This window comes from Muntiacus reevesi, chromosome 18, assembly GCF_963930625.1.
Source record: "Muntiacus reevesi chromosome 18, mMunRee1.1, whole genome shotgun sequence".
NCBI classification, from domain to species: domain Eukaryota; kingdom Metazoa; phylum Chordata; class Mammalia; order Artiodactyla; family Cervidae; genus Muntiacus; species Muntiacus reevesi.
This window is the reverse complement of record NC_089266.1, coordinates 36236884-36259955: the sequence shown is the minus strand read 5'-3', so window position 1 is coordinate 36259955 and position 23072 is coordinate 36236884. Positions and strand designations below refer to the sequence as shown.

Genomic DNA, 23072 nt, shown 5'->3' with positions numbered 1-23072 from the left:
AGGAGGAGACTGTCTTCTCAGGAGGCCTATAAGCTCATACACAGCAGTGCCCAGTAGCTCCAGTTTCCAGTATCCCTGAACGGGAAAGATGTCAGTGTCACGAAAACAGACAGAGGCTGTGACAAAGAGACCCAGTGACAGGAAGTGGAGGGTGAATAACAGAGGGACAAAGAGGGCTGGCAGATAGGGGGTCAGGCAGAAGCTGCAGCCTTGCCTCTCCCCCCAGGGTCTTGATGGGCCATGCCACCCCCCCACTTGCTCATGACCAAGAGTGGGGGGATCCCGCAGAGAGCTGTCAAGATGGGTGGAGCAACCAGCCCAGTGGCCCCCAAGACTCATCTCTCCTGGGTCTGCCCAGCCCAAGCGCCCTCCTCCACTGGCACTGCTGGCATATAGGCCCTATCCTGGAGGCCCAGCCCCCTCCCACCCAACCCCCCTCTCCTCGCCCCTACACCCTGTTTCTGGGATAAGTTATGAGTCCCCAGCTTTATGGGGAGAGTCGGAGAAAGAAGCCAGGCAAGGAGGCACCAGTTCAAGGAGTGCTGATATTGGATGGGATGGTGGGGGTGCACAGAATTTGCAGCCGGTCCTGAGGTGGGGGTGTCTGTGGGTGGCTCTGCTCTGTCTGTATCACCACCAGCCCATCCACAGAGAAGGGAGAGGCTGGGCTATAGAGCTGGTCATCACACCACACACACTGGGGGATGCAGATGTGTGTTCAGGGCTGCCTGACCCGGTGGCCATAGACTGTGAGCCTGTCTCCAGGCTAGGGTTCTGGCTCCTTGGGGCTCTAAGCCCACCCAGTCCAGCATCCCTCAGTCAAAGCCCCTGTCCAGCAAGCCTGCACCAGGCTGGCGACAGGAAACCCCGGGTCCCTGAGAACTCGGGTGCACGTGTGTGTCAGTGTGTTGGAGAGACAGACAGGCAGCCCCTGGGAACACATAACCTGGCATTGGCTTCCTGCACTGACGTTTGTGTTTGCAAGTCCAAGAGTGTTAGGCACGCCCAGGGTGGTGGCTTAGGCGCATTAACGGGACACCGTGAGCGGAGAGGGGCAGGTCTAAGCGGGTCTGGCGAGGAGTGTGTGTCCCTTTGCATCTGTCCTGTGACATCGGGTCTACCGGCCGGGAGTCAGGCCCAGGTGTCCCTGTGCCGCAGGGACGCAGCCCCAGGGCGGGCCTCCGTGCAGATGGCACAGCCCCCTCCCCTGAGCATCCCGCGGAGGCAGCGGCAGGCGAGCATCCCAGCGAGCACGTGCGCGGCCCCGTGGAGGCGGCCGGCTCCCGGTGGGGCGGGCAGAGCGGGCCTGGAGCCTATCATCTGGGCACGTACTCCCGGGGCAGCCCGGCCCAGTTGTGGTCGCGCAGCGCCTGATCCACCGTCCGGATGTAGCCGTTGATCAAGTCCTTCATCTCGGGGGTGAAGGGCTCGGGGTCGTGCGGGCGCCGGCCGCGCCGCCGGAAGCTGCCCTCCTTGTTGTTCTCCACGCAGAGCAGGCGCTCCTCGCTCACGGACACGTTGAGGAAGGCCACCATCTCCCGCAGCGTGGGCACCAGGCTGCGCCTCAGCTCCTCGTAGTGAACCACCAGCAGTCGTTTGCCATATTTCAGCCAGTCCAGCACGTGCGAGGACCACCACGACGCATAGCTGTTGACAAAGTCCGGCCACTCTGCGGGGGTGGAACGAAGGGGCGCCATGTCAGAGCCCGGCCTGGCAGGCCTGGGGCCTCCCCTCCTGGGGGCCAGGATGCTCCATCCCCCTCAGCCTGGGACCAACCTGCCTGGATCCCCCCACCAGGGAAGGCTCTTGTGAGGGGTGGCCTCGTGAGGGGGACAGTTACTATAAGGCTGGGCTCTAAAGAGCCCCAAGCCTGCCTGGGAGATGTGACGTTGGGTCCGCCTTCCCCTAGCAGTTTCCATGGAAACACACCAAGACACATGGGGTCTGAGTGTTCCAAGAACTGGTTCTTCCTCTGATGGACCTTCACCTCTGGGACCATCCCTGGGCAGGAAGAGCCCAGGGTCTCAGGTCTATGGGACACAGTGGAGTTAGACAAGCAAGCCTGGGCATCTCTGTTGAGATGACTCTCAGTTCACCTTGATGTTGCCTTGGCAACTGTTCAGTCATCCAGTCTGGGTTATGGGGGCCGAGCAGTGTGTGGGGGCAGATGCTGGGCCTCCCAAGGACATAATGATGCTGTTCAGGCTGGGTTTTCCTGTCCCAGGTGCTCCTGTGCAGCTACGTGAATGGGGTGCCTAACTGATGCTTATTGACACATGGGTATGATCACCGGTTTAACCAGTGATGTACAGCGAGGTAAGGGTTGGGGCAGCTGCAATCTTGGACAGATGATCTGGTCCGTGAGATTTTTTTTTTTCCAGCAAAAATTTAGAGAGTCAGTGCCTCCCCTCAGTGGAGAGAAGGGTGCCAATATCAAGAATCACCCCCGACAAAATAAGCTTCCATAACTGGGTTATTGTGCTGTGCTCAGTCAGTCGGCCGTATTTGACCCTTGTGACCCCGTGGACTGAAGCCCACCAGGCTCCTCTGTCCATGGAATTTTCCAGGCAAGAATACTGGAGTGGGTTGCCATTTCCTCCTCCAGGGGATCTTCCCGACTCAGGGATCGACCCTCGTCTCTTGCATCTCCTGCACTGGCAGGTGGATTCTTTACCACTAGCACCACTCTCCAATGCTGTGGGAAGCATTTGCTTTCTCTGATCTTAACGACCCTAAGAGGTAGGGGCCATAGGGTTTTAAGGTGAGAAAAGCAAGGCTCAGAAGACAAGGTCTGCAGCTTGCCTGGGGTCACTGGGTTGGTAAGAGGCCCAGGAGGGATCAGAGTTCAGCCTGCCCGCTGGCTCAAGGGGAGTCAGTGGGAGGCAGGGATGGCTGGGGAGGGAAGTGGCCTAGGGGGAGGGTGTCAGGGAATGGGGAGAACACCCACCAGCCTCAGCTGATCACACAGGGACAGAAGCAGGAGCCTGCCCGGCCTCGTGTCTCAGCACGCCACCCACTCTGCTGGACACAGCTGTATTTCTGACAGCTTCGTTTTGTATGTATCACTCACTGCCCTGACTTGTGTCTCTCTAATCCATTACCCAAAGGTTAGATTGTGTGCCTACCTTGAGGGTGGCAATTGTGATCCCTTTAGCCAACCCCTGGTGCCTCACCCAGCACCTGGCACACAGTAGGACTTTGGTTATAGTATGTGTCAGCAGATGACTCCAGGAATAAAGAGGCAGCCCGTCCCCTGCCCTGCCAGCCCCTTCGGCTCACCTTTGCTCTTCCAGTTGCGGTCAGCTGCATAGCCCAGGTGCCCGGCGCATTTCCTGTTGAACTCGGCCACCAGGGACCTGTACGGGTTCCGGATGAGCAGGATGGCCGAGTCGAACATCTCAATCTCCCTCCTGCCACTCTCATGGGTCTTCACGCAGATGGTACGCCGGCTGCGCCAGTGGTCCTTCTCGCCCTTGAACCCTGCCCGTGAGAAAGACATCATGGAGTCCCCACTGCCACAGCAGCAGACAGGTATGAACGCTAACCTGTGCCCCCAGGGAGAGCCGACACTGGTGGGCACTGAGGGGCCACTGGAGCGGCCTCTAACCACAGGGCCTGACCCTGCCCGAGAGACAGTGAGAGAGGAAGGCATCTAAGTGGGGAAAGATGGCATCTGCAGGAGAAAGCAGATCAGGCACCTCCTGTGGGTCCCGGAAGTCAGGAGACAGAGGCCTGACAGTGCATCCACTTGGGCACCTTCATGGCTATTTCACATGAGCATTGCAGAGAGCTAGGTGAATGAACCATAGCTGCAGGCTCAGAGTGGGTATGTGACTTGCTCAAGATCACACAGCACCACAGTATCAGAGCCAGGGCTCTCTCCATGTGGCTTTGTGTGTCCCTGGGAGGCCTTTGCCATCTAGCCACCTTCCCATGGAGTGGGCGGGATCCCCATCAACAGGCTCAAGGGCGGTCAGCAGCTGTAGCCCCACCCTCTGACCTTATGTCCTGTAACTGAGCTCCAGTCTTGCATCCGCGGAGACTCTCCCCAGCCCTATGCAGCATCATGCATTTATCAACAAAGATCATCATGTGCCCATGCCGTGCTGAACTTCATGTCATGGATAAAGGGGGTAAGACTCAGAGTCTGTCTTTAAGCTTATAGTTTATTGGGGGGAGGGCAGGTGGTTCAGTGGTAAAGAATCTACCTCCAATGCAGGAGACTTGGGTTTGACACCTGGGATGGGAAGATCCCCCAGAGAAGGAAAAGGCAACCCTCTCCAGTATTCTTGCCTGGAGAATCCCATGGACTGCGGAGCCTGGCAGACTATAGTCTATGGGGTTGTAAAGAGTTGGACACAACTTAGAGAAAAAAGAACAACAACAGCTATTTGAGGGACAGCCCAAGTGTATGTAATACAGAGGATAGGGGCTTATAGGGACAAAGAGTAGGGGGACCAGTTTGGAAGTGTGGTGGGAGGTAATAGAAGGCTTCCTGCAAAGATGTCCCCTGAAGCTAATCTCCTGGCCACATCCCAATGTAGCCCATGCCATCAGCTCTGGGGACATGCTCCATAAATGTACATGAGTTGGTCTTCAGCTCTTGGAAACATAAAGGAGTCCCACCCCCACCCCCACGAATGGCTGGGATGCATCTATATCTACAGCCAGCAGCGAGGGAGTCTTTGATGCCTGGAAAATGCAAGTCTCTTTTGAATCTGGAAGTCTGGGGTCACCAGCTGAAACTCAACATATGTTTTCAAACTCATCTCTGCCATGGGCCAAACACCAAAAGTCTTTGCTTTGATTCATTCTGTCAAACAGCTGGGAAGTTCCAGAAAAGAATGAGTCAATGCATGGGCCAAGGAAGCATGCGATCTGGTCTTTGACACCCTGAGACCCAGGGTGTCTTTTGTACTGTCTTAGCCTAATTCAGCAGTGACCACTTTTCCTTATAACTCAGACCAGGCTCACCCATAACAGGTTTGGTGTTTGGGCACTGGAGTTGCCTTGAGAATTTCATGTGTGCATGTGTGTGTGCACATGCATGTGTGAGTTCATTGCTCTGACAGTGCTCTGTGACCTGCGCCTATACCTAACCAGTCCTGTAAGGCTCAAAGATGCATCCAGGTATCTCTAGAGCCATTCAGAGACAGTGTCACTGCAACCCTTGATACCTGGCTGTCGAGCCACTGGGTCACTTAGCCATGTGTCGACCAATACAGCCAACTGTTTGAATAAGGTAAAGGCCTTCTAGATGAATACGGTGGGCAGCTGCAGCCTGTATACAGTAGGTGGTTCCCAGGGGACTAGACCAGAGTGAGCAGGACCACAGTCTTCATCTGGCTACTTTGCCTATAAGTGCTGTAACACTCAAGGCTCCCAAGGATGAGCTTCCCTGGTGGCTCAGTGGTAAAAAAAAATCCACCTGCCAATGCAGGAAACACAGGCTTGATCCCCAGTTCAGGAAGATTCCAAGTGCCGCAGAGCAACTAAGCCCATGAGCCACAACCACTGAGCCTGAGTGCCCTAGAGCCCGCGCCCTGCAACAGGAGAAGCCACTGCAATAAGTCCTTGCACCACAACTAGAGAGTAACCCCTGCTCACCACTAGAGAAGAGTTCAGCAACAAAGACCCAGTATGACCAAACACAAACAAATAGATAAACACATAAAAAGAAAACCAACCATCAAGCTTTGTGCTACATAATACTAATAAATAAACATGATTTCAAAAAAAAATTTTTTTAAAGACTCCGAACTATGATGAGATTGGGTTATATGGACACCCTTGGCTTTTTTACCAACCAGATCAAGACTGCTGTGGGTAATCACAGAACCTTAGGAACTTTCTATTTTCTCCAGGATGTTACTGATAGGATCCTCTTTCCCTAAGCCAAACTCTGAGCTAAGAATCTCTGAGAAACTGTTGTAATACCTGACAACAGAGAAATCTATTTCACCAAATATGTATCCCACTTGGCTTATCTGAGGTTCTTAGTCTTAAACAGTGCACAGATTTGAGCCGTTTTAAAGTTCATTTACTTGACATAATGAGGCCTCTTATTTCTACAAGAGAAATATTAGAAATCATTAAACTCTTGAAGATTTTTGGACCTGGTTTTAAGAAACAGTATTTTGATAAGCTACATTTACCTCGGGGGCGGGGGGCGGGGAATGAACAGATGAAGTCAGTTTCCCCTAATTATTGAGGGCTGTAAAAATTAAGGAAAATTTAAAAAATGGTTATTGAGAGGGAATCTAAGTGACTAGGCTTTCCCTTTGAATCCAGATCAGATCTTGTGAATTTCCTCTCAAAGTGTGGTTCTAGAGCTGACTGCTTCAGCATCACACAGGAGCTTGTTAGAAATGCCAGTTCCCAGGCCCCACCTCAGACTAATCGAGTCATACTCTCTTGGTGGCGGGATGGGTACAAACCAGGAATCTACGTTGAATTAATAAGCCCTCAAGGTATTGCTTAGGGCTTCCCAGGTGGCTCAGTGGTACAGAATCTGCCTGCCAATGAGGAGATACAGGAGACACCAGTTCGATCCCTGGGTTGAGAAGATACCCTGGAGGAGGAAATGGCTACCCACTCCAGTATTCTTGCCTGGAAAATTCCATGGACAGAGGAGCCTGGCGGGCAACAGTCCCTGGGGTCGCAAAGAGTCGGATGTGACTTAACGACTGAGCACGCACACACAAGCTGATGCTGACACGTTCAAGAGTGATAAGCGCAGCTCTGGTGCTCCAGGAGGGCCCGGGCTGCAGAGGCTGGGGTCTGGGCCTGAGAGCTACCTCCTCCCTCCCCGGCAGCCCTCGCTCACCTTTATTGTAGAGAGTTCCGTCGAAGTAGTAGCTGCCTGTATAGAAGCCGGTGGCATGCTCGATGAGGTGCCGCGCCCACGTGTTCCCAGCTCCGGGGAAGCTCGACAGAGCCACAAACACCTTGGATTTGGTGGGCAGGAACCTCCGGTCTGTGCATCGAGTGTCTGAAAGTCCAGAAGTCATCTCAGGGTTCCCCATTTCCACTGTGACTCCCAGACTCACTGCCCGACTCCTCTTGACAGGAAGTGCAGACCCAAGCCTCCCATTTAATGGAATGGGAAAACTGAGGCTCAAAGAGGGGAAGGGATGTGCCACCTGGACCTTAGCTGCACGGGTCTGTGGCTGGCCAGAGAGCCCCAGTAATGACGAGACCGCCCATTGGACGAGTCTAGTGGGACTCAGTGCCCTGCGGGTGACCCACCTTGTCTTTCAAGAGGTCACACCCGAACCCTCCTGGCCCAGCTCAGATAATTCCAGACTCTGCAGGGGAGGTGGACTGGGGGTCGTGGCCGGGCAGAACAATGTCATACACCAGATAGAGCAGCAAGGAATCAGGACTCAGAACTTCCATTGTTACCTAGTCTCTGTGTCCCCTCTTTCTGGGAGGCCCCCTAGAGCTGTGTCAGGGCACATGGAACCCTCCGGTGAACGTCTCCCAAGACCCCAGGGCTGTGCTGGGTCACCGTAGGTGTTTGATAAAGGTGACAGTGACCTTCCCCAGCTGCTCTTCTTCTTATCAGCCCCTAGGGTCAGCTGGGCAGACCTGCTTCTCAGACAAGGACGATGCTGGGGTCTGGGGACAGCCCGGGTGACTCACCGGTCCCCAGGTACGGGCTGGCTCAGGGATGTCCCAGCTGCCACTGGGCTCCCATGTCACCCAGCCCCACCACCATGCCATGTTATCCCTCTGGACCCTGCCTCTCTGCTCTTCCTCAAACCACCTTCATCCCCAGATTCAGATAAAAGTCAGGTGCTCTTCACACCGATCCCTGCATCCTCTGTCCAGCCTCCAGGGATGGCGGAGGCCTCTCTGTTCACATTATCCCAAGATAGGACCACCCACCAAGATGCCTTCCCCATCCCAGGACCATATACTCAGTCCAAACTCCCAGACCAAGTACAGAAGGAAAGCCCTGCATGCCAGTTCACCTCTGGGGTGGAACTCACCCTGCACAGGGGTCTGGTAGACCTCGCAGTACTCCGCCAGCCTCTGGGCCTCAGACTCCTGGCCACACAGCGAGCTGTCCACGGCATCCCGCAGGTTGAACTGGGGGGTAGAGTAAGCACAGTAGCACTCCCAGCCCCGGAGGATGGCCAAGGGGAACTCCTGCCGGGGAGGAGAAAAAGAGATGTCTCCAGTGAATGGTGAAAGCAGGGGTCAAGCCCCCACTGCTCAGGCACTGGGGCGATCTCTGCGGATGTCCTGCCAGCTGCTTGGGATCAACATGGGTGTCTGTGCGTCCTTCCAGGGCCAGGCACTGAGCCCAAACCTGGGGAGACAGCTCAACAAGATGGGACTCTGCCCTCCAGCAGCTCACTGCCAGCCAGTGGTAAGCCTATAGTTAACCCCAGAGTGCAAATGGTACTTCTAGGAGGGGTAACTCCAGTGGGGGGACTGAAGCTGTGATCTTGGAGACATCAGGAGTGCTGGGGAGGGAATGGCACTCCAGGTCAGGGAATCACATGAACGCACATGTGCGGGGGTGAGAATGGGACAGAGATGCCCACCCAAGGGCATCTTAGTGAGGTGCTCAGCATCTTTAACCAATAGACTGTGGAATTCCTGCCAGCCCTCCCTGGAAAGAGATGACCTGACCCCTGTTTCTGCAGTCCTGCTTTGGGGTGGTGGGCAGGGTGGATGACAGTTTCCCACACAGCATCTTTTCAGGACGGCAGGGGTGGACAAGAGCAGGCCTTGATTGCCCTGAGCTGATCCACTCGATGGGGACTTCCTGAAATCTGCCAGAGTTAGAAGAACAAGTCACTCCTCACAGTCTTTATTTATTTTTTAATATTTATTTATTTGGTTGCACCGGGTCTTAGTTGCCACATGTGGGATCTTTAGTTGCAGAATGTGGGATCTAGTTCCCTGACCAGGGATTGAACCTGGGCCTCCTGCATTGACTGCACAGAGTCTTAGCCACTGGACCACCAGGGATGTCCCACCTGGAAGTCTTTTACATACATTTTCTTGGTTCCCTCTGGGCAGGAGGCTGCACCCACCACACAGTGGTGAGAGCTGGGGCGCTGGTCTCTGGAAACCTGAATGTGAATTCAGGTTCACAGGCTGGATAACCTTGGACCTCTCTGAATGTCACCATGGAACAAAGGTAATAAAACCCACCTTGCACATCCGTTTTGAAAACTAGATGTGCGTGTGTGCTCAGTAGATTCAGTCGTGTCCACCTCTGCAACGCTATGGACTGTAGCCTGCCAGGGTGCTCTGTCCATGGGATTTCTCCAGGCAAGAATACTGGAGTGGGTCACCATTCCCCCTTCCAGGGGATTGTCCCAACCCAGGGATTGAACCTTAGTCTCCTGCGTCTCTTGCATTGTAGGTGGATTCTTTACCCACTGAGCCACCCGGGAAGCCCGAAAACTTGATGAGAAAGGTCCAGATTGCCCAACACTGGGCCTGGCACGCAGTAGGTATTCTCACAGAGGAATGGGATATCCTCTGCCTCCTTCCCCCAACCCTGTGGGCATCAGCCAAGGCTCGCTCAACAATTCCTTCACACATCTCTCCCACACCTGTTAGTTGAACACCTACTGTGTGCAGGGCACCGCGCACCAGGACACTCAGCCCCGTGGACACTCTGCTTCTCCCATGCCTCCTGCAAACAGTGAGCGATTCGAGTCCCCGCCCCTCCCCCAGGCCGAGAGATGAGAGGAGTCTATTGAGTGTGTGCGAGGAGGCAGTGGGTGGAGAAAACTTCTCCCTGCTCAGGGGAAACGCTGAACAAACCTTTTTATTTTTTGCCCACAGCAAAAATTTCATAAATAAATAAATAAAGGAAAATCAATAGCGTTTTCTGAGCGCGGCTTGGCAAAGCCAAGGATCTTGACACTCAGAAAAGACAATGGATGGTGTCCCAGCCAGGGAGGGTGATGCAGAGCCTGGGGGTGGGGCAGTCCCTTAGGAGGAAGGGCAAGGGGAGATTTCCTCCAGTGGAGGGTGCTCTCCTGGACACAAGGGGGTTGTTCCCTCAGGTACCTTGCAGCCCCCATGAAGGCCCCTCCCCACCTCCCACCTCCTCCGTCAAGCCTCAGGGGAGGCTTTGCCTCTGCGAAAATGTGCCCAGAATTTCACCGAGGGCCAGGCCCATATCTCCTTCTTAGGGTTCCCACCACATGAGAACAGGAGACAGGATGCTTTCACTATTCTTACACACCCCTGCACACACACACACACACACTCTCTCTCTCTCTCTCTCTCTCTCTCTCTCTCACAGCCTGCTTCCAGAGTTCAGTGCTCCTTCTTGCACTAGAAAAGCTCTTCAACATTCTATGAGATCGTAAGCAAGTCACCTCCCTTTTTGAAACCTTAGCTTCTCCATCTGTAAAATGGACACATTCCTTGAGTTGTCCTGCCTAAAAGAGTCAGAGGATCTCATTTCTCTCCCTCTGATCCACCACAAGCACCAATTTGACTCGGACATCTATCCCCCCATGCTTTTTCTGGACGAGGCATCAGTTGAGGATTTTTTCCTGGATGGGAGGCTGGGGGCAAGCAGTCACTTTGCGTGTCCATGAGTTCATGTCCAGGGGCACCAGTGAGGAAGCACTGAGTAGGAGAAAACACCATGTTTGCAATGCAACAGACCTGGACTCGAATCCCAGGGCAACAGTTGAGTATCTATGTGACCTTGGGCCAGTAACTGGGCCCATTCAAGTCTCAGTTGTCTCATGGGTCATCAAAGGACAATAATATTAATGCCATAGAGTGTAGGGAGATGGAGGGAAGATGATGCAATAAAAGGACCCAGCATATAGTAGGTGCTCAGCTACTCCTAGCTCTTAAGACCTTTCATCACAGAGGTAGGCCGCAGACCACCCTCCAGACACTCAGAGCATGTGAGAGTCTGGTTCCTAAAATTCCCACTCTGGCTCCCCTTCCAGGGCCCCAAAAGCTCAGGATCAAGCAAAGGCTGGAAGCCCCTCTCCCAAGCAGCACTTGTGGTCCTTAGTTATTTATTCTTTTTTTTTGGAGTGTGATTGCCTTACAATGTTGTGTTAGTTTCTGCTGTATAACAGAGCAAATCTGCTACATGTATACACACACCCCCTCCCTCCTGGGCCTCCCTCCCTCCCACTCTCCATCCCGCCCATCTGGGTCATCACAGAGCACCAAGCGGAGCTTCCTGTGCCTTATAACAGGCTCCCACCAGCTATCTGTCTGACACATGGTGTTGTATATATGTCAATCCCCATCTCCCAATGCCTCCCACCCCATCTTCCCCCACTGTGTCCACAAGTCTGTTCTCTACGTCTGTCTGTGTCTCTATTCCTGCCCTGCAAATAGGTTCATCTGTCCCATTTCTCTTGATCAGTCACAGAAAGAAAAGAACCGCTTTGAGGATTCAGTGGCCACAACAGGGCCCTAACCCCGGAACCAGGACCCCTTTGGCCACAGCTGCCATTGCTGTCAGAGCGGCAGTGACATCCAGCCCCGGCACCTGGGACCGCTGGGCTTGCAGAGAGTGGACAATAGCCTGACAAGCCCCATCAGTATCTCTGACTAGACTCCACCTGCCCCAAGGGCCCCGTGTCATTTCTCAACAGAAAGCGAATCTGTGTCCTGACCCTCAATCAGAAGGCCGCTGGCTTTCTGGAAGCCAGCTCTCCCACTGCTGTGAGTTAGTGAAAAGCCATCACAGGAACTGCGACCTCCGGCCTCTCCCACTGCCCATCCATCCTCTCCGGCAAAGCCCTCATCCCACCTCGTCCCAGACGGACATCTTCATCACAGCGAGCGGTGGAAACCAGCAGCCGGGTACCAGCCAGCAGAGTGCACACCGCTCTCTGCATCTGTGTCCCTGCTCTTCTGCAGACACTGGCTGGATCGTGTCCTCTAAACTTCCCACATTGACACCCTCACCCCCAATACTTCAGAATATGACTGGGTGTGGAGACAGGGCCCTTCAAAAGGCAATGAAGTTAAAATGGGGCCACTAGGATGGGCCACCATCCAGTCTGACTGGTGTCCTTATGAGACGGGATTAGGACCCAGACACACACAGACGGAGTGATGGCACAGGGAAATGAAGGCCATCGGCAAGCCAGACAGACAGGCCTCGGAAGAAGTCAACTCTGCCAACACCTTGATCTTGGACTTCTAGCCTTCAGAACTCAGAGAAGATAAATTTCCATTGTTTAGGCCACTTGGCAGTCTGTGGAACTCAGTTATGGCAGCTGAGCAGATCATTTCCTATGCTCTCTGCCTGGACTGTCTTTTCCAAGACACCCTCATGGTTTTCTCTTCCATGAGGCCTTCCAGGGCCACCCCATTTCAAGTTGCAAATCCCTCCTGCCATCACTGAGACATGCCAGAACCCCTCACTGTGTTGTCTGCTTCTGTTTCATGCATGTAACTTCCCTCAGCAGAATGCTCTGACCTTCTCTCAGTTCATCCTACCCTCTCCTTCTCCCACCCTGCCCCACGTCCACAAGTCCTTTCTCTGCACCTGTGTCTCTATTCCTGCCCTGTAAGTAGGTGCATCATGATTTGAAAGAGTAGCACTGACATAGATACACTATCATGTGTAAAACAGATAGCTAGTGGGAAGCACAGGGGCCTCAGCTCCGTGCTCTGCGATGGCCTAGAGCGGTGGAACGGGTGTGGGGTGAGATGGAGGTTCAGGAGGGAGGGGATATATGTGTACATAGAGCTGATTCGTGTTGGTGTACAGCAGAAATTAATACAGCACCTTAAGGCAGTTATACTCCAATTGAAAAAAAATCAGCGGTAAATATTAAAAATAGAAGTTTGTCAATGAAAAAAAAAAGAATGCTCTGACCTTGATGTACTACCCAGGCTGTTTGATGAATGGTTATCAGGACCCATCGCACCTCCCTCCCACCAGTTTCCTCGGCCCCTTCCCACTCATCTCTCTCTCCCTCCTCCTAGTCTGATTTCCATCACCACAGATGAGTGTTGTCTATTCTAGAATGGCCTATAAATAGAATCCCTCAGCACATATGTTTGTGAGTCTGGTTCCTTTCAGAAAAAAAATATTTTTTAAGTCCACGCATGTTGTTTTATCTGGCCATAGATTGCTCCTTTATATTGCTGAGTATTATTCCGTGTGTGGACATAACAGTTTGTGAATTCATTCACTTGATGGGCCCCTGGGCTGCTTCCAGTTTTACCTATTATGAATCTTGCTGTTATAAACATTCCTGGACAAGAATTTCAGTGGATACACATCTTCATTTCCCACGGGAAAATATATAAGGATGTAAGGTTTCCGCTTTCTCCTTCTCCACAGCACTTGTCATCATTCAGTATACTATTTCACTTATTTTACCTGGTTTACTATCTGTCTTTGGGGTTTCCCTGGTGGCTCAGATGGTGAAGACTCTGCCTGCATTGTGGGAGACCCAGGTTCAATTCCTGGGTCAGGAGGACGCCCTGGAGAAGGGAATGGCTACCCACTCCAGTATTCTTGCCTGGAGAATTCCATGGACAGAGGAGGCTGGCAGGCTACAGTTCATGGGATCACAAAGAGTCAGACACGACTGAATGACTAACACACACACACTGTCTGGCTTTACCCACGAGAATGTAAGCCGAGATTTTTGAGGGCCTGGTATGCTTTGCTGCATTCTCAGTACCTAGAACAGTATTGACAACATGGTGGATGCTTAATGAATGTTGGATGGAGGAACCAAGGAATGAATGAATGAACGTCCTATCCAGATCTCGACTCCCCCCAGAGTTGTTGGGAATGCACTCGGACATGAGCCTTCTGTTGGTCCCTTGTGCCCCGGGCACGAGTAAAGAGAAGAAAGTCTGCTCCATCTAAGCAAACCCTCTCTGACAACAGGAACCCCAGGGAGCTCTGCCATCCTGAGAATCCTGCTCAGACAAGAATCTCAGCCACATGGTAAAAAAAAAAAAAAAAAGAAACAAAAAGTCTGCTCGTTGGGCTGGCTCTGTCTCCCTCCCTGGTGGCAGCGGCTGATGTTGAGGCCTCGGGAGCCTGTATTCCTGGGCTGCCCCCACCAGTGACCCAAACCTTTTTGCTTCCTTGAGTGGATTAAACTGTCAAGTTTCCGGGTGTTTGCAGAGCAACGGGAGAGCTGCAGACAGTAATGTGGTTTTATTTACAACATAACCTCTTCAGCAACATCACTGGATTCTGAAAACACAGAACAATTTTCAGCCCCTTGGGGATTTCTAAGACAGGATTTCCATAAAAATTAAATATTGATGAATCTTATCTCTCTGCCGACCTCCTTGCTTCCTGTACCTCCACCCCAAGCTCCAGTAAGAGACAAAGAGACAGAGAGAACACATGCACAGAGAGAAGAGGAGAAAATGAACCAAGAAAGCAAGGCAGAAAAATGGGAGCACAGAGGTGGCACTGTTTCAAACAGATGAGGGGTCCAAAAGGGAGCCGGCTCAGCCTGTGTCCGAGGGCAGGGGGGATATTCATTCTCATCCCAGTACTTCCTCTACAGCTTGAGGCTGGGTGCCCACGATGGGAGCTCGGGTGCGAGCTGGGGCTGTGGTGTGGGTGGGCATGCAGCCTAGAGCCAGGTCATGACATGGCCAGGTCTGGGCTTTTCAAGTGGTGGGGCGTGTACATGCATGCGTGCTCAGTCCTGTCTGACTCTTTGCAACTCTATAGACTGTAGCCCATCAGGCTCCTCTGTCCATGGGATTCTCCAGGCAAGAATATTGGAGTGGGTTGCCATTTCCTCCTCCAGGGGATCTTCTGCACCCAGGGATCGAACCCGTGTCTCTTGTGTCTCTTGCGTTGGCAGGTGGATTCTTTACCACTGCGCCACCTGGGAATCCCTGGCTGGGGTGGGGATCCATATGCAAAGGCTTGGCCGTGGCCAAGGGGTCAAGGAGTGGACATTCCACCAGGCGAGGAGTGAGGCCCCAAGCAGCACCCGCTCTGGGATCTCCTCTCCTCCATCCTTGCTTCCTCTCTAGGCACCTTTCTCAGGATCTCTAGGATCACACAGCATCACCCCAAACTTCAGAGATGAGAGCTTTAGGTTTCAGAAGGGGAAACTGAGGCTTGGAGGCAGGCAGAAGTAAGCCCACGACAACCTCAGACTGTCAGGGTATGTGAGTGGGAGCAGAGGCCAGCCTTTCAGACTCCTAGACCGGGGCTTTGCCACACACCACACTTGATCTCTGGGAGGCAAACACATGAAGGCGGTAGATTTGTGATGAAATCCATGAACCAGCATGGAGGTTGGCTTTGACCAGTCTCTCGCCTCCAGAGGCAGAACTGGGTAACATTTAAGACACAAAAAGGAGAGGAGATGCCCCTGGAGGGGGATGGGAGGTAAGGGAGTTGACTCTTGTTTTCAGGCAAATGTCAGATTGAATGTAAACCTACTGATCCTGGAACGGAGAGCATGTTTCCCTCTGACCTGAGTGCAGGTGCAGAGCTGTATGGTTTGGAGAGGCAGTTATGGGAAGTGGACCCAGTTCAAGGCTTGTCATAAGGAATCCCGGGCTTTGCCATGCCCTCCTCCAGGGGACCTTCTAGACCAGGGATAGAACCCATGTCTCTTATGTCTCCTGCATTGGCAGGCAGGTTCTTTACCACTAGCACCACTTGGAAGCCCCAGGAATCCCAGGTTTTGAATCCCATTTACATGACTATCAACAGACTATTGGGCAGTGTGAGCCTTAATTTTATCATCTGTAAAAGGGGGGCGTAGCTTAATGATTAAGGGTTCTGGTATGAGTTTAAATTCAGACAGATGGAGTCTTGACTTCTCCAGCTATAAGGGGATTTGTGGATGGAATGAAATACAGTCATTTCTTGGTATCTGCAGGGAATGGGTTCCAGAACCCACTGCTGATAACAAAATCCTCGGCTCCTCAAGTCTGTGGTTCTATGCCCGCAGATTCAACCAGTGGCTGATGATGTAAACTGTGGTACCTCTTCATCGAAAAAAAATCTATGTATCAGTGGACAAGTGCAATTCAAACTGTGTTCTTCAAGGAACAACCATACTATTAAGGTGTCTTGCAGAGACTAGATTCTCGGCAGATTGGTTGGTCTGAGTCTGGGGGAGGCTAACACATGGGGTGGCGGTGGGGGCGCTGGGCCATCTCTGTATCCACTCTTCTCCACTGGAAGCGCTGACTCACTAGTCCCCTTCCACGTCTCCAGCCTCAAAGGTGCCACCTCAAGACAGCTCGGGGCAAACGTCAGAGTGTCCCCTAGGGAATGTCCCCTTGGGCGATGGCTCTCCAGAGACTGGAGCCCCAGACAGCACACAGAGGTACTAATTCAGAAAACCCAGACCCTTACAGACCCAATCCTTGGCAGAGACATGAAATTTCATGCCCAGTGGAGGGAATGGGGCCACGCAGGTTGGACTGCATCTATCAAGATCCAAGGGGATTTGGTCAGGCCACTGCCCAGCAGAGAACAAGCAAGCTTGGAGTTAATCTGTGCCTTTCCATCACACAGGCGGCTGGGTTAGCACCTCCGTTAAACAGACAAAGGAAAAAACCTCAGAAGATACATTGATGGGAAAACATCCAGGTGGTTACTATTCTGTATGCAGAACTCACACACCCCAAAAGAGGCTAAAAGGGGGCAGGCAGAAAGGATAACACCTCTCCCTGCGAAGACTTTCTCGGTAGAACTACTAGCCGTTGCTGAGAGAACAAGCCTCAGATCACAAGGCTTAATAGCTGAAGCTTCACACGTTAGTAACCTATTTACAGATGGTGCTGGATTTCACACATCAGCCCTGCCGTGGAACACACGCTCCCATAAAGGGCCTGTCTACTCTTGCACCAATACGGGGCTTCAAAATTAATGACCCCTCACCCGAATGGGCAGCACTGCAAACAGCTAAGCTCATTCTCACCTTCTGTCCAAATGAAGGAGGTGACAGGATCCGGAGGACTGAGAATGAACAGGTTTTCTTCCAGCTCCAGCACGATCGCAGAAAATTAGACAAGATCATTTTACTGTGTTTAAAAACACATTTACATAGGTCAAGTTGCTCTTGTTGGCAGACAGTCAGATCATTAAGATGCTGATATCAGTGGCCCAAAGTGTTCTTTCCTTGTCAAACTACATTCTGGGAGCTCCCCAAATCCATTGTAACTAACTAGCAAAGAAAAAAAAAAAAAGCAGAGATTTTTATTGGGAGCCACAAATAAACCTCAGATGGTGCTCAAAACTGGGGCATGGCACAAGGAAGGCGCCCCCTCTTTTCCTGCTTTTGTGCCCCACCTCTGGCATCTGCTGCTCCTGGCGCCCCTGCCCGTCAGCCTTAATTAAGCCTGTAGCCCCCACTCCCCAATTTAGCTGTGCCCCATTTAACATTCTGCTGTGAGCATTTCCATCATAAAAGACTTTGAAAACATTTTCAATGGCTGTATTATAGTCCACTGTATGGCCATGGCATCACGTAACCATTCCCACATTGCAGTATATCTGAGCTTGTCTAGAAGCCAAATTAGGATGAGATGAAGCTGCCACTGGGACGTTTCTGCAGCCTTGGTTGCTGCTGGCCTTTCCGGAGAGGAAGCGCTTGGCACTCCAGGCAGGAAAGTACAGCCAGAAATCCCCCAATTCACCTCTCTCCCTCACCCTCCACATCCAGGAGAGGACAAAGGAAACCCTTCCGGCAAATAGAACTGTGACCTCTGCAGGCCTCAACTTCCGACTGATCCTGCATCTACCAGACTTCAGGGCTGGAAGTGGAATTTGCTCCTTCATCCTCCCTAAATAGTTGCAGAAGATAACCGATCACCAGGATTCAGATGCATGGTGAATGTGAGCTGGGTCTTGGTATGGCTAAGTCAACAGGTTCCAGGTGGCCCGCTGGACAGTGGTTCTTAATGGGGGCACTATAGGGGACCCTGGCTATGTCTGGGGACAGTCTGGGTTGTCACATCTAAGCGTGGAAGTGCTATTGGTCTGTAGCAGGGTAGAGGGATGCTCAATATCCTACACTGTACAGACAGATGCCCACACAAATGATCTGACCCAACTGATAACAGTTGCAAGGGTGAGCAACCCTGCCATAGAGTGAGATCGGGGTTCTATTCCAGCTCCTACTGAGCTGATGGGGACCATCCAGAAGGCTTGAGTCCAAGTCACACTCACAGCCACAGGACAGGACGAGGGATAGGGGAGGAACAGACACTCTGGGGACCAAAGGCTCACTCTCTCAGATAGATGGGGGCTTTACCTGCAAGTACATCTGTAGCATCATCCTCGCCCTACCTGGAATCACTAATTCCAGAGCCAGGTCACAGGCAAACCTAGGTCATAGTATTGCCAAGGCATCTCTGGGTATGGCCCTGAGGACTGCTGCCTCCCAAAGGGATCCCAGCATCCTTCCCACAGCTATGAGGCCCACATCAGTTATACTGCCCTCTCCCCCACCACACCGTCCATAGCTCCCTCTTAGCAACTGACAAACATCTGGACTCAGAGGCAGGCCTCGGTCCCCGCCCCACCTTTCACATGGTGCCAGGGGACCCTGCACCCCGGGTGGGCAGGCTGGCTGCTTTCCCAACCCCCTCACCCCTGCCCAGGTGTTGCTTAGTTTTATGTGCGTTCCTCACACCCCTCGTTTGCCCTTTGACACTGCCCAGCATCTGCTAGCTCTAAGGCTTCCCCAGTGGCTCAGACAGTAAAGAATCTGCCTGCAATGCAGGAGACCTGGGTTCAGTCCCTGGATTGGGAAGGTCCCCTGGAGATACCCACTCCTGTATTCTTGCCTGGGAAATCGCATAGACAGAGGAGCCTGGAAACCACAGTCTATAGGGTCACAAAGAGTCGGACAAGACTGAGCGACTAACAACCCTTCCAAAAAGTTGCAGTCCTCTTCCCTAAGCCTTCCTCCCAGTCTCCTTCATCTCCATCAGACACTGACCTTACTCTGATGTATGCCAGAGTCTCTGCTTCCTGTCTTAGCCTCTCTTCAGGGGGGAATGGCACCACCCCCCACCCGGTAAGTGTCAGCACATGCGTTTGGCCCCTGTCCCACTAAGTGTGTCCTGCCAAGACCTGCTTTCAACTTGAAAGCTGGAAATAGTGACTACTCCTCACAGCTGCAGCGTTCTGTGGATCTAAACAATGGGGCCCAAGAAAACAGCCCCACCCCCCATCCAATGATACAGGGGAGGCGAGGACAGGAGCCAAGCCTTCAGCACAGATCCTGACTCCTGGAGGGCAAAGGCCATTTATGAGAACCCTGGGTGCCCCTTCATCCTTGTTCTATCTGAACAATTCGCAGCATTGCTGCCCAGAGCTGAGCAGGTAATCCATCCACGAAATCCATCTCAAGGGGAGAAGTATGAAGCATTAAGGTGCAAAATGGCATAAAGTACCAAGAGCCTGCAGGTCTCTTTTGGCACATGCTCCAATGCGAGACTGCAGCAACCTGGATTTGTGTCAGTACCTCTGAAGAAAGGCTGGAAAGAGGCGTTGAAGAGTTTAAAAGCTTCGAGTTCTGTGTCTGGGCCCCTCACGGGCTGCCCCAGGGAAGGTGCCCCCATACACCGCATCCACCTGGGATGTGGCTTTGAAACCATCCTCCCCAACAGCAGAGTCTCAGGGGTGCCTTGCGTGAGGCTGCCAGGGTTAACACCATGACAGGCGGCCTGGACCTAAGTTTCGGCTTCCCCCGAAATGGTAAGATTCTCTACCCCCATCAGGTAACCTGGAGCCAGCCAATCAATATGCGCCCAGTAAGAAACAAAGGGAGAGCTGAAAAGCCCTCAAACACCCAGGTTTGAAAAAAGCCCGCGAAAGTTTGTACCAATAAAATTGCTTTGCAAACATGTAACCAATCCGCTTAAGCCAGCTACTAACCGCTTATGCATACCCTATAAATTTGGGTAACAGCTTCGGCTCTGTTACCCAGTAAGAGCTTTCTGACCCTGCACCACTGTGTTGGTTGCGGCAGAAGCCCTGGCTCGAGTCAGTAATAAACTTCCCTTTTTGTGAATTGCATTGTCTGTGGAAGCCTTCTCTCTTCCCTCTCGGGGATTCAGACATCGGGCATAATATCTTGCTTCTCTCTCACATAGAGCTGGGGTGGGGAGGGGTGCATAAAATGAACACAGCCTTTGACCAGGGCAATACAGCAAAGTTTACTCACAGAACAAGGAACTAGCCCCGCCTAGGAATTGTGTCCGGCAGATCCACCACCAACACAGAACTACCCCCTACAAGGATAGTCATCGCAACCTTGTTTGTAAAAGCAAAAGATTGGAAACAACCTAAATGCTTAACAGTGGGGTGTTTGTTAAATAAATGATAGGACATCCATGTAATGGCATAGAAGAGTGAGGAAGCGCTTCCTGTGCCAATTTGGAGCAATCTGTAAAACACAGGAAAGGAGAGCGGGGCAGGGTAGTGAGTGCAGCTCTTCACCACCTGTGGGGTTTGTGATGCCATCCTGACTCTGTAAAAGAACAACTGCCTGAATATTCATAGAATTTCTCTGAGAGTAGGAGGGAGAGATTAGGCCCATCGCCTGCATCCAAGGAAGGACAGGTGGACAACACAGAGAGTGAGAGGAAGGCTTTCTCCTGGACACCCTTGGGTGTCCTTTCACCATGTTCCACGTGAGCGTCTTATCTATGGAAAATAATTTAAAGCACCAAAGACGCACAGTTGTGAGGCTGCCGGCTCCCTTCCTCTAGTTTCTTTTCCTGTCTCCTCCTCGACAGCCCACCCACCTGTCCCCTTCCTCCACCGATGTCACACTGAGAGGCAGAAGCATGAAAAGCATGGGGCATGGGGTCAAGAGTGGGATGTAGGGGGGCTTCCCTGTGGTCCAGTGGTTAAGAATTCGCCTGCCAATGCAGGAGACACGGGTCCAGGAAGATCCCACATGCCGTGGAGCAACTAAGCCCGTGTGCCGCAACTACTGAGCCTGCATGCCTAGAGCCTGTGCTCTGCAACAAGAGAAGCCACCGCAATGGGAAGGCCTCGAACCACAGTGAAGAGTAGCCCCTGCTCGTCGCAACTAGGGAAAGCCTGCACACAGCAATGAAGACCCAGTGCAGCTAAGATAAATAAATTAACTAATTAAATTTTATATATATATATATAAATATATATATATATATATATATATATATATATATATATATATATATATATATAAGAGAAGGAAAAGGCAAACCACTCCCATATTCTTGCCTGGAAAATCCCATGGACTGAGGAGCCCAGGGGTGGGGTGGGGGTTGGGTGCAGTCCATGGGGTTGCAAAGATTCGGGCATGACTGAGCGACTGACAGACAGATAAGAATGGGATGTAAAGCCGGTCCCTCCATGCTCGTGTGTGAGAACTCTCACTCCTGCAAACCTGTGCTGGCTCTGCAGCAAGCAGGGGTCAGACTACCCCCTTCACAGAATGCTGGGAGGATCAGAGCTGACCAGCAGGGGAAGGCTGCAACCCAGCGCCCAGCACACAGGAAGATGCCTGTACATCTGTTGACCCGGGAGGCCAGCAGGTCTGGACCAGTTGACTTCCTCTGATTACAGTGGGAGTCTTTCCAGGGAGCCGCTCTGAACCGCAGATGTGAAGGAAGCCCAGAGTAGGAGGTTTTCTTCCCTGCTGTGGGAGCAGGTGTCCTTGCCACCTCCACTGGCTCTGGTCCCACCAGCGGGACAGGGGGAGAAGAGCGCCCCAGTCCAGGTGTCTCTGAATCAACAAAATGATCTTCTCGGCTCCCAGCATTGTGTCTCAGGAGCCCTGACACCAAGACACCCTTGGCGGTAGCTTTGGACATGCTGGAGATGGAAGAGAGCCAGTTCAAAGGCTGCGCTTGTGCAAGAGGAAAGCATGTAGGAAAAAGGCTTTGTCTTCCCCCATCTCCAAGGGAAGCATCTCAAGAGGGCTGAGAGCACAGAGCAGAGGGAGGGCGGCTCCTGGGGAGTGGGGGCCCATGGAGGGCACGTGTCTTCACGTCCAACTCCACGTGCTTTCACTGAAGTCCACGCCCTGCACCCTTCAAAGCACCAGAAGGCTACGGAACTAGGCAGAGTTCAACTCCTGGCTCTCCCCCTTCCTGGCTGTGTGACTTCAGGCAGAAAGCTTAAGCTCTCTGTTTCCTCGCCTGCAAAATGCAGTTACTCAGAACACCTATCCCATACGGTTGTCAAGAGGATTAAATGGGTTAAGCCATATGAAATTGGAACAGAGACTGGCATGAAATAAATGATGAATACCGGTTAGGACTGTTGATAACCATCGTCATCCCCCTCATGGGCAGGACTCGCCTATCTCCTAGCCCCTCTCGGTTCCACTGCCACGTGTTACACTGCCATCAAAGCCAATGGACCCCAGGATTTGGAGCCCCAAGCCCTAGCCTACTGCCACTCAGGGCCATTTCCAGGGCCATAGCATCTGGCCCAGTCTGGAGATCTCGGGTCTCCAGCCTCAGATCTCCAGGCTCTTTGGCAGCCTGCAGGTCTCACCAGCCCTGCTTCACACCCCACCCCGATGGTGCCACGTGCAAACCCCATCTGGCTTTGATCCATGTCTCCCACCCCAGAGCCGACACGCGGTGCAGGCACTTGGCCTTTGGTACTCAGCCCAGCCCTTGCACAGAGTCACACTCTATGCCTCAGCCCTGGCTGAGGGACCAAAGGGACTTGAGCGACTACAGCCCCTGAAGTCGGATTCTTGGCCCAACGCTGTCAGTGCCAATAACAGAAAATCCATCAGCGCTCCCCAAGCCCCGAGCCAGCAGCTTCCTGCTTCCAAACCAAGTCAATTTAACATCTGACACTTGTGCCAAGAGCTCACGTCGGGAAAGGCACGATCCTTTCAGTTTTACAACCTTCACTGACAATCCCCCACCCAGGCTCGGATCTCAGCATCAGCAGGCTCCCTGCTGGCCTCCTCGGCGACTCTGCTGCAAAGCCTGCCTCCCTCCCTCCTCAGCTCTCACCAGGGCTCCAAGGAGGACGGACAGCTGCAGTCCCCCACAGGCACCTGCCCTCCCTGAGACCACCACTCTGGCTGGATGGTTAAAGGACAGAGCTGTGAAGTCATAATTCC

The 23072-nt window shown here is 52.7% G+C and overlaps 1 protein-coding gene across 3 annotated transcripts in view; it reads right to left on the bottom strand.

Moving 5' to 3' along the window:
* Positions 1-459: 459 nt before the first annotated feature.
* Positions 460-23072, bottom strand: part of WSCD1 (WSC domain containing 1) — a 42759-nt gene continuing 20146 nt past the window's right edge. For 2 of the 3 annotated variants that reach the window (XM_065909405.1, XM_065909403.1), the window contains 4 exons: positions 7995-8154; positions 6827-6991; positions 3280-3480; positions 460-1669 (listed from right to left, as the gene is read on the bottom strand). In XM_065909405.1, coding sequence (XP_065765477.1) covers positions 1317-1669; positions 3280-3480; positions 6827-6991; positions 7995-8154 — 879 coding nt within the window. In that variant the 3' untranslated portion in view covers positions 460-1316. The remainder of the gene's footprint in view (positions 1670-3279; positions 3481-6826; positions 6992-7994; positions 8155-23072) is intronic. The other variant, XM_065909406.1, reaches the window with a different exon arrangement.